This window comes from Centroberyx gerrardi, chromosome 17, assembly GCF_048128805.1.
Source record: "Centroberyx gerrardi isolate f3 chromosome 17, fCenGer3.hap1.cur.20231027, whole genome shotgun sequence".
NCBI lineage: Eukaryota > Metazoa > Chordata > Actinopteri > Beryciformes > Berycidae > Centroberyx > Centroberyx gerrardi.
This window is the reverse complement of record NC_136013.1, coordinates 5292188-5308796: the sequence shown is the minus strand read 5'-3', so window position 1 is coordinate 5308796 and position 16609 is coordinate 5292188. Positions and strand designations below refer to the sequence as shown.

Sequence of the window (16609 nt, the reverse complement as noted above, 5' to 3'; positions counted from 1 at the left end):
ACTGTTTGTAAATTATTTTCTTTTAGTAAAAATATAACACTGTTGGTTTAAATAAATCAACGTCGTATATGTGTGATCTTGTTGATCTGATGTATAGCTTTTAGACCAACAATGGAGCAAAACTAACGAAAATAATAAAAACAAATATGAGCTAAACTAAACAGGCTAGCTTTGGTTAGTTATTCTTCCGGTTGCAAAGGTCAGCTCCTCGGTCCAAGAAGAAGCAAGGATCCGCAGCAATTGAATAAGAAACTATCCAAAAACATGGTTAGTACGTGGTGACTTAACGTTTATAGCACAACTGTTTAAATCTTGTTCTGAAAACCATGAAAGTTAAAGCCAGGTAGCTGTTTTTAAAGTGTTTTAACAGCAGAACAGGTGTTTGATAACGATGCAAGCTTGGCTCAAACGTTAGCATGGATGTGGGGGAGGGTTGGGAGTCCTGACCAGGAGCGACACTCAGTCAAATAAAACATGGGTTTAAAGCTTATTAGATCGGGGGCAAATCGAAAGGCTTAACGTTGGCTAAATCTGTTAGGTTTTTGTCAGTATTTTTTTGTATAAGTTTAAAATTTAATCTGTTAATCAGCTATTTATTCATTGGATAAGGCGGTCGTGGGGGCGTATCGAATGACATGCTCTACTGCTTGCAATAACGTTACGTGTCTAACTAGTCTCTTCATCCATAAAAAATCCTTGGTTTCATGATGTTTACTTAATAACCAATTAACTTAACGTATATAGTACCTATAGACAGTTATCTCACAAATGGTTTGAAGCCAAATGTGAACAGAATAGAGACATATCACACTGAAAATGGGACTAAAATCTAACAATATGTGTTGATATTGCAGTCCCACACCATCCTGCTGGTGCAGCCCACCAAGAGGCCCGAGGGAAGGACGTACGCTGACTATGAGTCAGTCAATGAGTGTATGGAAGGTAAATTAATGGTGCTTTTGTACGCTGTTCTTTTAAAGCACTGGTATTGCCATCCAGTGACATTAAATGTAAAGAATGTAAATTTCCACTTCTCTTGGGTTTATGTAGGGTTTCCCCGCATTGTTCCAGTTTGCACTGCCTATCCTTCCATTTCAACACAGACATTGTCCTTTTTTCCCCCTAGGTTAAATCTGTTTATATCCACTGCTGACATGTATACAGCTTGCCTTTCCATTTTTGCACGTGGACATAATGGTTGTTCCATGTGAGACAAACTTAAATTGTAAATACTGGGCAACAGACATGTGACACAGACTTAAAACCACCTCAGGATGCAATGCAACTATCCACAAATCGTCATTTGTCTAGCACTAGTTGAACGATGTTGAATATTCAGCAGTGATATCTCGTTAATATCCAGGACAGTCAAGTATTATGTCTTTGAGTTGGGACATGTAAATATAACAATTCACTTACAAAAACCCAGGCAGTGTTTTATCCAAATTAGGAGAAATCCATATAACATACAATACCTGGGATATACCGATAATATTTGGCATATGTAGATGCATGTACACTTACCCCATTTACAGCTATCAGCGCAGTGCCAATTCCATGGTAGTATTTGGAATATTGTTTGTATTCATGTATACAAGGATATTTGTAAATGGCATGTTAATATACAGATTAACTGCTTATTCCAATTAAGACATTAACCAGGATTTGCATCATCAGAAGTGCAGTTTGCATGTAAACATACTCATAGACATCATTGCAATTTGCCTAATCATATTGTTTTAAGTTGTAATGAGGATTTGGGTTTTGGGTTTTACTTGACCAGGACGTATAAAATTACACTATATTGGTTTAACTTACATGTTAGGCATTTAGCCAGCAACTTACAGTAAGTGCAACAGTAAAATAAGCTTAAATTCCTAAATCAGCAGCAGGAGTCAAAACAGCCCCCAGACAATATGATAAATATGTCTTCTTATCTTGCATTGTGTTGCTCTGTCATTCTTCTGCAGCGGATTTAACTGGATGGGTTAAAAGATTTTTGATTTAGGGGAATAATATCTTTTCTGTCCCCCGCACAGGTGTGTGTAAGATGTATGAGGAGCACTTGAAGAGAATGAACCCCAACAGTCCATCAATAACGTACGACATCAGCCAGCTGTTTGACTTCATCGACGACCTGGCTGACCTCAGCTGTTTGGTGTAAGTTTGACATGGAAATTGGCTTCAGTAAAAGGAGATTGGTGGGAATATACCAGGTTGTACTTCACTCTAGTTCAAAGAGAAGGTATTCTAAATTGCTTTAATGTTCTCCACCATTAACGCTAGACCGATATATATGTTTACCAATAAATTGGGCCAATAAATTGGGCCATATGTCAGCCAGTCATTGTCAGCCACTTCCGTTATAATGGAAATTTTAGACTTTGATTACATATTTATTGTATAATTGATCTTTTTTACACTCGGTGTCAGTGGAAAACCCTTAATATTGATTGATAGTAATGCGACATCTTGATTGGATTCATTGGATGCATAAATATGTTTTCTTATTATCATCATCCTGGGATTCAGTGGAGAGTTTTAGTGTCCCATGATGGTCTAAATGCTGTTTCAGAGGCTTTTCCACCCTGACAGGAATAACATTCTGGGGAAACACTGAATACATGTATTTTTTGCGAGGCATGAAAATGGTCAGATATAAAGATATTGAATGTCTGCACAAAATACTGACTATCGGCAGCTTCAATACAAAAAATATTGGTATTGGTTTTAGCCTTGTAAGACCTATATCAGTTGAACCCTATCCATCTTGATTCAACACTACATTCAGAGTATGACAAGTATGGAAGTATAATATTGAGTTCAGATTAGCTCTTCTAATGTAACTCATTTGTTTGTAGACTCGCTGAGCAATGAGCAAATAAGATGATCTCATGTTGGGTTTTATCCACGTGTCTTGACATTATGACTAACTTCTTGACTAGGGATGCACCGATGCCACTTTTTCAATGCCGATACTGATTACGAGTATGAAAGTTTAAGCATCGGCCGATACTGAGTACCGATCCGATCCATTACTTTTACTGAACAGTGCAGGCTTACTTCCTTAGTTTGGGGTCAATGGACAAAATTATTGAGATAAAATCCTTGTTTTTCCCACTGTTTGAGAAATACAGGCTTCTACGTGCTACAAATGCATAAAATCAAGACAGTTTGCTTTTATTTCTTACATGTTACTCATGGCTTTCGGTATCAGATTTTAGTCTTGGGTAAAATCTCCGATACCGATATTCCATTTTAGCCTGGTATCGGCACCGATACCGATACCAGTATCGGTATCGGTGCATCCCTATTCTTGACATTAAGTCTGTTAAATGTAAAGGCTAATGTTCAACCAAAGATTGTTCGCCTCTAGTTTGTCTGGCTCATCTGGTAGAAAGACTATGGACAAATCTAAACCTTAGCACAGATTTATACTGGTGTGTTTTTACCGGTACACCGCCCTCCACTCCACTATATTATGCTATTATTATTATTATGGTGAGGACAGACAATGGTTTGCATGAGAGAGGTGCAACAGTGTAGAACGAGCCGGGATTCAAACCCATACTGCTGCAAATACACTGTGAGAGTAGAAACTCGCTGTGCTTTGAGCTCAGTCTTTTTAGGTGCGTAGATCTCAATTGATTAAAATATAATGAGCGGCAACGAACACGCACGCTATCCAAAAATTCGAATGAGAGGTTTCTTATGCGAGATGTAGATCCAGCAGGAGAGCGGCCATCTTTCAGCTGGAGGACCGGGATTCAAACACCCGTCCTGCTGAAGTGTCTTTGAGCAAGACACTGAATCCCTCCCAGCTGCAGGGCTGCTGCTCTGTGGCTGAGCCTGACCTCTGACCTCCCTGGAGGAGGACAAGCAAAAAGAGATCAATAAAGTCTCAATAATCAAGAAGAGAATTTCCATACAGGAATCAGTGAAGCGTCACATTCATTCATCCGTGTTTTGTGTGTTTCAGTCGTTTCATCTTCTGTGCATGATGCAGAATGTGCATGAGGAGAGTGAGCTACCTGCACGCCCAAATCAAAAACTTTAATGTTATTTCTTGTGGTGCTTCAGGTATCGCACCGACACACAGACGTACCAGCCGTACAACAAGGACTGGATCAAAGAGAAGATCTACGTGCTGCTTCGCCGTCAAGCCCAGCAGGCAGGGAAATGAAGCCGGTTCCAGAAGTCTCTGTGGGTGGGGATGGGTGAGGGTTGGGGATAGGGGTGGGGGGGGGGGGACAAGGGCTCAGGATGATATTGTGAATCAGTAATATTTTCCTATCTGTAACTTGTTTTCAAAAACTTGTTTTTTTTTCTTTTGGAGGGGGTGTTTATTTTGTATTAACATGTTCAAGTTGTTAATAAAGATCTGCTTTAAATAAAAAGAAAACATTGTGATTTTGGAGGGGGGGGTATGAAGTGGGTTTTCTGTTATGTCTCATTACAAGTAGGGGCCCATTTCTTTCTTTCTTACACTTTATTTCTTTAATTCTTTCTTTCCATCTGTCTTTCATTTGTTCTTTCTTTCTGTCTTTCCTCCTTTCTCCCTTGCTGTCTCTTTTGGACAGTCTGGTGTTCACTGTGGAAGAAATGCGACGAAGGATGACAATTTATTTTGCAGCAGCTCACTTGGCAATTTTCCTTTTTTTTTTTTTTCGCTCAATACAGTGGCAAATAAGCGCGTCTTGAAATATTGATTTCCTATTGGACGTGGGAATAATATTACACATTTTTGTAGCTGTCTTGTTTTTGTTTTTTTTTCTTCTTGCTCTTAACATAATGATCCCCGCCGTAGGCTTTGCGGGAATAATAAAAAAAAAAAAAAAAAAAAAGCTGTAACGGGGGGATGAAGGAGCATTATCAAAGAGCGGGGATATTTGAAGCGTCTGCAGCCGCCTGAAGGAGCGCAGGAAGCGGCCAGTCTCCCCCTCGCCGACACGCCGCTGCAGCTGGAGCCTCGGTGCCTCTTTTACTATTTTTCCACCTTTGTGTTGTGATCGGCTCCCAGTCTGTTTCTCACACCCACCCCGGTCCCCCACACCCCCACCCTACCCCATCCACCCCCCACCCCCCCCATCCCCTACACCCCACCAACCCACCCACCACCCCCTCTCCTCCTTTTAGCATCTGAAAAGACCACTGAGTGAGAATCGATGGCGCAGAGGCCCGCTTGACAGGACAATAAACCACAAAGAAGGGGTGAGTTTTTTTTTTTTTTGGTTGAATTGCGGAATTACTCTAATGGCAGAATGATAAGGGAAAACGCTCGGGGCGGCTGTGTGGCAATGATATTTAACACGGGCATCTTTTGTTACTGCGATATGATTTACAGCAGGCGTCAGCTCCCGTGGTCCCCCCTTCCAAGAAAAAATAAAAAAAAATAAAAAAAATAACAAGGAGCACCAGCAGCCCCCCGTCCGGCATCGTTTGGAGCATTATTTTTAGATGAACACACATTCACCTTACGTAACCTGTATTTGGGGGGGTATGCATCACTGTTTCCATGCCTTGTTATTGAAAGAGAATAGCATGCACTTGCCGCTGCAGGTTTTGATGAGGGTCGTTTGCCTGTATTTCATTGGGCGATGCGGTACCTTGAGGGTGTTAATGCGGTTGTCGTGTTGTAAACAAAAATATGTCAGTGGAATCGGTGAGGGAGGTTTGTCTTTTTTAAGGGACCTCCCCTGGAAATCGAGCGAGGGAGAGAGTAATATTATAATTGGCTGCACTGTGGCGAGCTTTTCACATTTGCTGTTTGCTCCAACCAGCCATGAGGACAAGTCTCATCCAGGCGCAGGGGGAGCCATCTATTTACAACTGAGGCGTCCAGATTTGCCTTTCCCGTGTCTGTGTTGCCAGTGATAGCCACAACAATAGCTTCCATTTTTCCTTCAGCCTCTGGCATAATCAATACAGTCAAAAAATATTGTTATTATTGGTGCTAAGATTGAGACTATTCTCCCAAGTGTGTGTCTGTCTCTGCAAAAGCACACAACAGCCCATGAAACCAGCTGGCAAAGAAACTGATGAATCATATATTGATCTTATGTCTCACTGCTGAGATGAAAATGTGTTTTGGCTGGTGATAACCTCAGGTGACCTGACGGCGTGTGGGTCTGTGCCCCCCAGCCTCCCCGCCGGCTTCCCACACTGCGAGACACAGCGATGCCCCGGCAGAGGGAGGATCCGTCTCCGTCCCGCCGCCTCGGCCTGGCATCCGTCCACTTCCAGACCCTGACAGCCAGCCAGAGTTTCCCATGAGGCCACCACGAGAACTCAGCCTGACCGCTCTGTATGGGGCCTCTTACATATGAAGTAGGTCCACATGTTCGGTCTCCGTCTGAACACATGGGTGAGGAAATTGAAGAGCTTAAGATTCTCATTGTTGTTGGCTGACAGTGGGCGATTTGCTCAATTTGTAATTAGGGGGATGAAGAGCAGGTAAACTGGAACAAGGGGAATGCATGTAAATATTGCCCCTAGCTGCTTCATCCTCTCCATATTACCCCATAATGGAAAGTGTTGTTTACATCATTGCCTTATTCCACCTCCTCTTTCCCTCAGTTGACATGGAGGATGAAGATGGGACTTGTCTACTTGATGTTTTGTGGTGAGTCTCTCTCTGATTATTGCGCAGGTTTGGTGTATTATGCAGCAGAAATGAACATGATCCTGTAGATCATCAAGAGTGAATGATAAAATCATTTGAACAGGGCTTTGTTGGCTATATAACGTTTAATATCTAGAATGACATCTGTAGTCTAATGCCCATAGTATGTCGTGCACGGTCACTTTGACACTGGACGTAAGATCCTGTTGACGTATCATATTTTGTTGTGTACTATGTACTGCAAAAGTCAAGGTTGTCAATATGTCACTGTGCCATTTTCACCAGCATTAAAGTGATTTTGATTCTGATTCTAATCTCGTCCCGCTCTTCGTCTTTCACAGTGACCCCCAAGCCCTGAACGACTTCCTTCATGGGACCAATGAGGTAACAAAACAGTCTCAAATAGAGAGGGACTCGAATAAAAATCAATAGTGTAAATGATATGTTCAGAGCTTGAAATATTTCTTGGCACAATCTTGCGGGATGTGTGGAGCAGAGCTAACAGCGTGAAAGGGATTTATAATGTAACACCGCATGCGTTTCTCACCATGACTATGCGAGCCCAGCCTAAAAAGCGACTGAATCGTTTCATCCCACCAGCTGCAGACTGAAGACCTGCTCATTAACTCCTCCTCTGGGGAGCCCTCCCTCTTCACAGATGCCCCGGTGAGTGTCTGGATCCACAGCCAGCAGCGTCACAACAACCAGCATTTTCCCCCATGAGAATGATTTCCTCTCTCCGTCTGTGCCTGTAACTGCTTCCTGTTAACTCCTGCTAATAACATGACTTTCCCCTCCTTTTCCTTTCTCCCCCTCTCTGTGTCCCCCCGTCTCCCACTGTCTCTCTCCCTCTCCCAGAGCCCTGTCTCTCTGCTGGGAGATGACAGGGACTCCCCAGACACGCCTCCACCAGGGTGTGTGGATCTGTCCTTCCTGGAGGAGGCCCTCCTGTCATCGCCGGAGGGAGGAGAGGACCCGCGGGTGGCACAGGGCGGGCCTGGGGAGGCGGGATGTGAGGGGAAGGAGGCAGAAGTGGAGGAAGAGGAGGAGGAGGAGGAGGTGGCATGTGATATCCTCCAGCAAAGCCTCCAGGAGGCTGACATCACTGAGCAGACCATGGCTCTGGAGGCGGGCCTGGCCCAACCTGGGGACGGCCTCTCCCTGTACTCACCGGCCCCTCTCCTCTCCCCACCTACTGTACCATTCCTCACCAAATCAGTGACCTTGCCCATCACCCCAGCTCTGCCCAGGGACACCCAGGCAGCGGTGGAGCCTCCCCAGCCCTCCCTTCTGGCTGTTGGGCCCGGCTGCCCTTCTCTGAAGCCCGCTGCCCCTCCTCAGCTGATGGGGCTCCTGCCTGGAAATGTGTTCCCCGCTCCTTCTCCTGAGACCTCCTTCTCTCTGAGTCCTGCCCAGGGCTCCAGTATGATCATTCACAAGGCGGTGCCCAGTGTGACGGGCCGTCATCTTCTCGCCCCGACCCTGAGAGCGACAACAGCAGCACCGGGCATCCTCCTGCAGCGCGCCCCTCTGCCCATCCAGCCCAAGCTGCCCATCAGCATCCAGCCCAGACTGGTTCAAATTAGCCCCAAGCCTTCTGGGCAGAAACCAGCCCCAGGTCTTACGTTTGTCCCTGGGACTGCCTCGTCAAATATTCTACTGTCCCAACCTCCCGGCACAAAGCCTCCACCTCCACAGCCGCAGCCGACCCAGCAGCTCCACAAGCCTGTCAGCTTACAGCTGGTCAACCAGGGCGGCTCCTTTGTGCTTCAGCCTCAGGGACTCTTCCAAGGCCAAAACCAGTTCCTTCTTCCGGGCCAGTGCCCTGTGACGATCTCCCAGCCTGCCAGTGCAGCTCGACCGCTGCTCACCACCAGTCATCATGGGCCGTCGGTCCACAGCATGACTCCCTCCGCTGGGCACCTTGTAGACGGCTCTCAGATCCTTACTGTACCCCAAAGACAGCTGAACTTCAGCCCCGTCTTCACCACCCCTACAGGGCAGCTAGCGCTCCGCCAGGCCACTGTGCTTTCAGGACCTTTGCAGCTACAGTCAGCACCCCCTACTGTCTTCCAGATGCCAGCGCAGCTGGCTGGAACCTACACTCCGGGAGGGCAGGGGCAGCGAGCCACCCTGGTCCACAGTCCCGCCCTGGGGAACCACATTACCTTGATCAACAGTTCTGGGGTGCTGCCCCCAGATCTCACTTCCATCTCTATCATGAACGGCCCCCCGGTAGTACAGGGGCTGCCTTTTGCCACCCAGGCCCAGGGTCCTCAGGCAGGAGTGACAGAGGGACAGCTGAGCCTCCAGCAGGCGTCTGTGGTGCTGCTGCCTGAGAGAGCTGTCCCAGAAGAGAGGACCAGCTCAGAAGAGACTTTTCACCAACTCCCACAGGTGAGGTGCAGCCACTCCAGTCTCTGGAGCTAGCATTCCAAAGCTAGACTTGAAACCAGATAGATGTCCTGCTTCAGCTAGAGATCTACTCAAAGCCAGGAGTGTAAATTTAAAATGTAAATGAGCCATTTGATGCTGTAGTTGTACTGTCTTTTTTAAAACCCATACTCAAAATAGTGGCTATATCAGATCTGGGTCAAATATTAGTTGCAAATAACTCTTAGCATTTGCTTTAACCTGCTTGGAGAACCTGATGGCTGGGGTTTATTGCATCAGAACAGTTCACATAGTATCAGGTCAATCATAGAAAAGTACATTAAATTGACTTAGCTGCACTTGTCTAAACTTGCTGGTACTCACTGTGTTGTCTTCAGTGGCAAACCCCATCCCTCTGGCACCAAACCAGGTGAAAACAACCCAAAAAAGGTATTTTCCACTGGTGTTTGACTCAGGTCTGAGCTCTCTGACTGTAGCTGTTGTCTCCTCCTGTAGCCGTACGGACACGTTCTCCAGCACGTCTCTGTGCAGCCCGCCGCTGCAGGGCTCCAGTCCCCTTCTCCTCCTGTAGTGACAGTCCTACAGCCGCCCCCAGAACCTCCTCTGGTCCCCGATCCAGTCGTGGAGCTGCCCAAACTCCTGATGCCCCCCGCGGACCTGACCCAAGTAGTGGAGGAGGTGACCCACTCCTTGACCCACTCCTTGACCCAGAACCAGGCCTTTATGCAACATCTGCAACAGGTCAGAGCATCAGCAAACCAGGATTTTCACTTAGTGGCAAAATGCTTGAGCTGATTTACATTTGAATGTTGTTGTGGAAGTGCTGCCTCCACAATAATGATGGTTGTGTTTACAGTGTTTCAGTATTCAGATGACTCATGATCATTTTCTCTCTGTAGCATTTTTTTTTAATTTAGCGACTCCATTTAGCGACTAAATGCTGAAGTTAATTTATATCCATATAATGTAAAAGTCTTTCCTATCCACTAATGATGGTTCTTACTGTTGATGTAACTCCATTTATGTTTCTCTCTTCATCATTTTTACCACAGCAAGCACTTAGTTCTCCTATTACGTCATCTGAGCTACTGGTTGGAGCTCTGCCAGTGGTGCCAATGGAGTCCCTCTCCTCCCCCGTGGCCAATGAGAGAGAGGCCCAGCCGCAGACGCATGCAGTCATTGGTCAGGCTGACACCCGCGCCGTGATGGCAGACCAATGTGTGGAGGCCTCTCCACTCCCCTCAGACCCCGAGGACACGCCCCTGCTCTGCTCCTCCCCTCCCATTCAGGTCACAGGGAGCGTAGCTCCTGCAAGCTTCTCCCCACCAAGTGGGCCACCGTTGGCTACGCCTGGACCGGAGAATCCTGTCCCCCAGGCTACAGTCTCCCATCCCCAAGTCCAGTCCCAGGTCCATCATCAGGTCCAGTCCCAGGCTCAGTCCCAGATCCATCATCAGGTCCAGGTCCCACAGGCCTTATTTCCCCAGTCCCAGGTCCATGTCCAGGCCTCAGTTCCCCATGTCCAGGCCCAGGTCCAGGTCTCAGTTCCCCAGCCCCAGTCCCAGTCCTTGGTCCAGGTCCAGACTTCAGTCTATAGCAGCCCCTCCCCTCTGCCTGTCAGCGTCTCGGTGCCTCAGCAGCAGCCTGACCTCATGGCTCTGTCTGCCAGTCTCTCCAACGGAGGAGAAGACCCTGCTGTCCAACAGCACACACAAAACAGTGAGTCTGATCCCACCATGTAAATATAACACAACAATAGGTTCTTTTTGTTGAAATTCTAACTATTTTCACTCTTTCTCCCTCGTTGTTGCTGTTACTGTCACCATCACTATAATCCTTATTGTCATTTTTGTTATTATCATCATCCTCACTCATCATCATCATCATCATCATCACTGTCATCATCATCATCACCACCTTTGTCATCATCGACATTCCCATCTGTGTTTTCATCATCAGAGCCAACAGCTGCCTTGGCCGTAGAGGGTAAAGCGTTTACTCTCGATGTCCATCCACCCTCTCCTGCACCCCAGGGTGTCCAGGCTCACGGGCCCCCGGCTCCCAGGGAGCGTGGGCAGGGGCCTCCCATCCAGACGAGCCAGCAGACCGGCACCAAGGTGAGCGTGGTTCAGGTCAATTCACTTTCAATCCAGTTAATTTGAGAAGGACAGTATGTTTTCTTCCAAATTCAAAAAAGAGGTTCTTATATCCAGTCTATAACTTTTATGATTATTATGGTTATTATTATGACAATTATTATTATTATGATTATTACACATATTATAAAAACTATTGATTTACTTTTGTATTTGTATTTTTATTATATATTTTATTTCTTATTTGTATTATTATTATATGTTTCCTTTTTTTTCCTTTTTTTTTTTTTTTTTTAATAACTGAGATTGAAGTTTCTATAATGAGTCAAGGAATTTCCTTTGTGGATTGAGTGAATCTAAACTGAGTTGGCTCCAGCCCTGAAATGGAGACAGCTGCAGGCTTTGAACTGATCATTTGTTAAATACAGCAAACTTATTATTAATGACTTTAAAATGCACCCCTGTTTCCATCCTTTGATGTCATCCAAAATGTTATCCACATGCCAGCTGGCAGGTCCTGTGGAGCAGGAGAGAGAGGAGAGGCTCACACCAGCAATGCGGAGGCACAGGTAAGAGGCAGAGCACCGCATCTAATGTTGATTTTACTCTGTACTGCTGGGTGAAACCTTCAGAAAGTTACTTCACTCGAATTTAGGAAAAATACGGTCTTCTTTTCAGACCGACGACGGTGCGTTTTTCATATTTTGTCATGAGTTTTGAATGGATGTCATTGTCCCGAAGGTCACGAGAGTACAGGACAGCGTAGAGCTTAAACCTCAAAGGTAAAAACCTCAGAATCACTGAAGTTGGATTTGGTTTCTCAGTGGCAGCAGTGGTTTTCATAACATAGAGGGGATGATACTCTTTATTCTAACTAAGTGAGATAGCTTGGCTTGATTTTAATTGTCGTAGTGGATATGAGGTGTTGGAGAGAAGGTTTCATACCTCAGTAATAATTAGCCAGTTATTTAATTAATTTATTAACAATTGGCTAGTTTCACAGACATGACCTAAGCCTAATCCTAGACTAAATATATTTTCATCTGAGTCCTCTAGGACTACTACTACTACTACTAATACTATTCTTACTACTACTCCTACTACTACTACTACTACTACTACTGCTACTACTACTTCTACTGCTACTTTTACTGAATGTTCTCTGTGTGTTAGTGTGAGTTTCCTCTGGGTGCTAATAGCAGTAATAGTGCTGTGTACTACGCTCAATCTATCCTATCCTGAAGTGTTTGTGTTTAAAGTGTTAATCTGCAAGATTCTTTTGTTCATTATTTTGGCGACACCTTTGGTGCTAAGTGCTCATTGCTGAAGTGTTTTTGCACTGCACTTTCTGTACTGTACTGTACTGTGATGTCACAGCTTTCATGAACTGTGCATAGGTTGAATCACTATTGTGTTATATCAATCGGCAATAGAGAGTAGCAAAATGTAAATTTATTTACATGAAAACGTCACAGATTATTACTTTAATAGCCTGTAGTCTTCAAGCTGTTATATGTAGCAGCACAGGCAGGCGTTCTGGCTGAGCTTCATCCGTACTCATAGAGCTTCACTGTGTCCGTCAGGTTCCAGCAGCAGCTCTGTCTGGACCATGCAGCGGTCCAGAGTCCACACACCGGCCCTCCCTTCTCCACCCTGGAGGACGCTGTCAGGCGCCTGCTGCCCTACCACACCTGTGCCGGTCCCCTGCCCACTCAGGATGACTTCAATTCAGGTTAGTGAGCATCGGCGGATGTCTGCACCACTGACATGTACAGACCAAATTAATCAGATTGTTTTTTCTGAGCTTATCAGTTGAAGAGTTTTGTTCCCAAACTAACTAAATGCTATCTCAAAAAAAGTGACAGCAGCTGGTTACTTAAGTCCAAAATGACAAAATGAGAAGTGGACCCTCTATATTTTAGAGATACTGAATGACAAACTTCAGGTAAATAAGTAGATATTATGGTCAGACTGATATACTGTGTCAATTTGCGGATATATTGGACCTTTTATTAAAAATCGTATATCAGCCAGTAAGTGTTGTCCACCTCCGATATGATGGATAGGATGCAGTCTGATTTCATATTTATTGTAAAATTGATCAGTAATTCAGTGGAGAGTTTTAGTGTCCCATGCTCTAAATCCTACCAGGAATACAATTCTGGGGAAAACAATAAACACTTGTACTTTAGGGATTTTTTGGCATCAAAAAGGGTCAAATTTAAAGATACTGAATATTTGCAGAAAACATCAGCTTTCAGTTCAGCTTCAATCCAAACATATGGGTATATACAGTATAGCTTTAACCCTTAACCCTTCTGTAACTTTCAGATCCCACATTAGGGTCTAATCCTTTCAGAAACATTGTTATTCTGAGTGTAATGATCCTTTCTCTCCTCTGCACAGTGGACCAGGAGTTTGACACTGTGTCAGGTTTCCTGCTGAAACGCACCAAGGACATGGTCAACAAATACAGGCAGCTACTGATTGGAGAAACCCAGGTAAGACACATATCTTTCTCCATCACTATGTTTGTAAAATCTGTATCTATCTCGGCTGTAATCAAATCTCTCTCTAATTGGACTCTAACCTGGTGGGATGAAGTGTGATTCTAAACGAACTCAATACAAAAATGCAACAAAGTCAACTTTTCCACTACGGTTCAGACCAAAGAAAACGAACTGTAGGTGTGATCGCAACCTTATTGGTTTCCACAGCAGGAGAGTCCATCAGCAGAGATGGTGATGTTGGAGCGTCTCTTCCTCCAGGCTGAGCGATTTGCTTTGGGGGAGGACAGGCGGAGAGCCCGCAGAGACCCAGGTCAGTGTCCCAGCAGATAACAGGGGCCTCTGTACCCTCTAGACAGACTGCCTGCTTTGACTGGACGCTTACTGGTTCGAATCCCTGGACTGAGCAGGAAAAGTGAATGAGTAATACTGTCCATTTCCTCACAAACTAGTTTTGCATGGCTTTTGAGCAAAGAACTTAACCTCCATATTTGCTCCAGCGCAGCTCCCAGGTGTGAATGTGTCTGTGTAAATGTGAAGCAGGATGGCACTGAAAAAGACGATGCATGCTCAGAATATATAAAGGTTCAAAGTTATGACAAATGAGAGGTTATGTGGCTGGTTAAGAGCTAGTATATGCGATTCCTACATCAGTGAAAAACTTGGAAAAATGACAGAATGGTCTTGAAAACATTTTTAAATATAGGCTTGGCTGCTGGGAACCTCTGAAGGAATAATAATAACCCCAAAATCTAATTTTCTGATTATGTAAATCCCAAGTGATAGTTGGAGCTAGCCAAAACAAAACATGCAACCCTCAAACAAACTATTTAACAAAATTAGAACATCGGTATTGGTAATGGAAAAGCCTCTGAATGTCATGGATTAGTCCTGGAAATAGAATAGACTTTGATTAGTGAGAATGAATAGGAACGCTGTAATATATTTGGACTCGAGTTGAATTAAGTTGTCCAACACAAGTATAGAAATTGAGTGAAGTTATGAATTGTGCCTGGTCCAGAGTGGGAAATAGTAGGTGATGTGTTCAAAAAGGGTTTTAAAAGGGTGACGGTGTTCAGTCAATCACATGTTTGTTCATTCCAGAGTCATTTATGACGGCCTTGGCTACTTCAGCGTCTTCCCCTCATGGTGCGTACGCCACTGGCCCCTCCCACCCGTGTTCCTCCATCAGCCCCTCCTCCCCCCCGGCCTGGACCAGGCTCTCCGACCGGCCTCCGGGACTCAAGACGTACCGCTCCAGCTCCCGGGGGGCTCTCAGGCTCACCATCAAGCAGGAGTCCGGCTCCCGCAAAGTGGTCCACAACTCGGCCTGCGACCCGGGCCTGAAGAGGGACCACACCGGCCAGCTGACCAACGGCGGCGGTGCTGTGAGTGAGCGCAACTCTCAGGCACCGGACGGCGAGCCCCGGCATCCTCAGCGCGGCGAGGAGATCTCCAATGGAGTTCTGCCTGCTAAAGCCGCTGAGGACATCCCATCCTGCGACGGGGCCGCCGAAGCACAGACAGCACCTGATTCCAAAATAAAAGCCCCAAATCCCCTTTCTATGCCAGAGCCACAGGCTGCCTGCTTTGAGTTGCCTCCTAAAGATGTCAGCGCCCCCAAGCTGAAATGCTACCGACCGGATCCGCCGCCTCGGTCCAGCCCGCCGCCGCCGCCGCCCCTCCAGGAGGACAACATGCTCAGTGAACATCTACAGAGTGCCATCGACAGCATCCTGGAGCTGCAGCGCCTGCAGGGCCCCACCGCGGCCCAGCCCCGGGCCCCGGCCGGCCCCTCACTGGACCAGGCTGTCACCAGCATCCTGGGGGGGCAGCTGTGAGGTCATCCGCCCTGACAGACGTCCGCATCGCCATACGAACATCTGTCAGCAGGCCGCAGTTACACCTGACATGGGTCTAACCAGAAGTGGAGGCGGCTGAAACTGAACGAAGGAAGGCATACTTCCTGGTAAGCAGGAATCTTGACTTCTTTTCTGTTCCCAGAACCAAAATGGCAAATGTCCGAGCAATTTAAAAGAGATTTTGTTCTGGGTTTCAGAGATTACTTTTAAGAAACTGATTGTGTGACAGGAGGAGGGGAGGAAGATGAGAAGAAAAAGATTAAGAGGCACTAAAAAGAGATGCATACCAGACAACAGCACTATCTATAGTCGATAGATGTTAGATACTTCATTTTGATGTACATGTTTGTGGAAAAAAAAATCTATTTGAATAGGAGCTATATTGTTTCAGTGGTAGTTTAAAGTCATTCAGAGGTTTACGACACACTGGTGTGACCTTCATCAGCATATAGTATATAAGTAATAGTGAGGAAAACGAAACATGTGGAGTAGACTGAGATTATTCAATAGTTTTTTATAAGATTCCTTTCAAATGTGAATTTTCTTTTGCATAGTGCCAAGCTTCCAGGGTATTTATTTTGATAATCTGTGCCAATCGTGTTTTAAGATGAGTTGCGTCGATCCAGTCGAGAGAGGCAGTAAGTTTGTGTGTCTGCGCTGCAAGCGTGCGACGAGTGTATGTACGTGAAATTTATTTGTTTGACTTTGTTTGCCTGGATAGAAGGAGATAGTGCGTTTGAGGTGATCATTTGTTGAGATCGAGTGCGTCAGTGCTTATGTGAAACATTGCATCCTGCGACTGGATGGTACATGAAATCTGGCAGGCTCCATCTCGGCTTATCGAATGAACTCCAAAGAATTTGTTGACCTGCTACATCCTGAATACACCAGCAAATGTCGATGTTGTGTCTCTTCCCCTAATAAACGTGCACTGGAGCCTGTCCTTATTACAGCAGATGAAGAACCCGGGGGGCGCAAAAGATTGACAGAGTCGTGCTTTTCAGTTTTGACCCTTGTTGTCGTCATTCGCGCTGGAGTCCGACTGTGAAATATTCCTAGTTTTCTGTCTGTTTTTCGAAGACAAGAACGGTTCCCATATGTGTTAACATGCAAGCAATAATGAGGAGA

The 16609-nt window shown here is 45.5% G+C and overlaps 2 protein-coding genes across 2 annotated transcripts; both read left to right on the top strand.

Annotated features, from left to right (window-relative positions):
* Positions 1 to 95: 95 nt before the first annotated feature.
* On the top strand, positions 96 to 4216 carry LOC139922323 (enhancer of rudimentary homolog). The gene is made up of 4 exons (XM_078289646.1): positions 96 to 267; positions 855 to 942; positions 2040 to 2160; positions 4081 to 4216. Exons 1-4 carry the CDS (start codon positions 265 to 267, stop codon positions 4181 to 4183), a joined length of 315 nt encoding a protein of 104 aa, XP_078145772.1. The 5' UTR covers positions 96 to 264; the 3' UTR covers positions 4184 to 4216.
* A 2365-nt stretch (positions 4217 to 6581) lies between these two features.
* On the top strand, positions 6582 to 15460 carry LOC139922324 (BRD4-interacting chromatin-remodeling complex-associated protein). Its single transcript, XM_078289687.1, has 12 exons — positions 6582 to 6622; positions 6964 to 7006; positions 7223 to 7288; positions 7481 to 9019; positions 9512 to 9757; positions 10069 to 10735; positions 10976 to 11133; positions 11620 to 11681; positions 12696 to 12844; positions 13519 to 13613; positions 13830 to 13932; positions 14724 to 15460. Exons 1-12 carry the CDS (start codon positions 6582 to 6584, stop codon positions 15458 to 15460), a joined length of 3906 nt encoding a protein of 1301 aa, XP_078145813.1.
* Positions 15461 to 16609: the final 1149 nt, after the last annotated feature.

What these genes read in the sequence shown, in the direction of transcription:
- LOC139922323 (XM_078289646.1), top strand. An exon ending in AGTCAATGAGTGTATGGAAG is followed by an intron (nt 943 to 2,039) that starts GTAAATTAATGG and finishes TCCCCCGCACAG; the next exon opens with GTGTGTGTAAGATGTATGAG. An exon ending in GCTGACCTCAGCTGTTTGGT is followed by an intron (nt 2,161 to 4,080) that starts GTAAGTTTGACA and finishes GTGGTGCTTCAG; the next exon opens with GTATCGCACCGACACACAGA.
- LOC139922324 (XM_078289687.1), top strand. Translation starts at nt 6,582, where the DNA reads ATGGAGGATGAAGATGGGACTTGTCTACTTGATGTTTTGTG. An exon ending in CCAACAGCACACACAAAACA is followed by an intron (nt 10,736 to 10,975) that starts GTGAGTCTGATC and finishes TTTCATCATCAG; the next exon opens with AGCCAACAGCTGCCTTGGCC. An exon ending in TCAGGATGACTTCAATTCAG is followed by an intron (nt 12,845 to 13,518) that starts GTTAGTGAGCAT and finishes TCCTCTGCACAG; the next exon opens with TGGACCAGGAGTTTGACACT.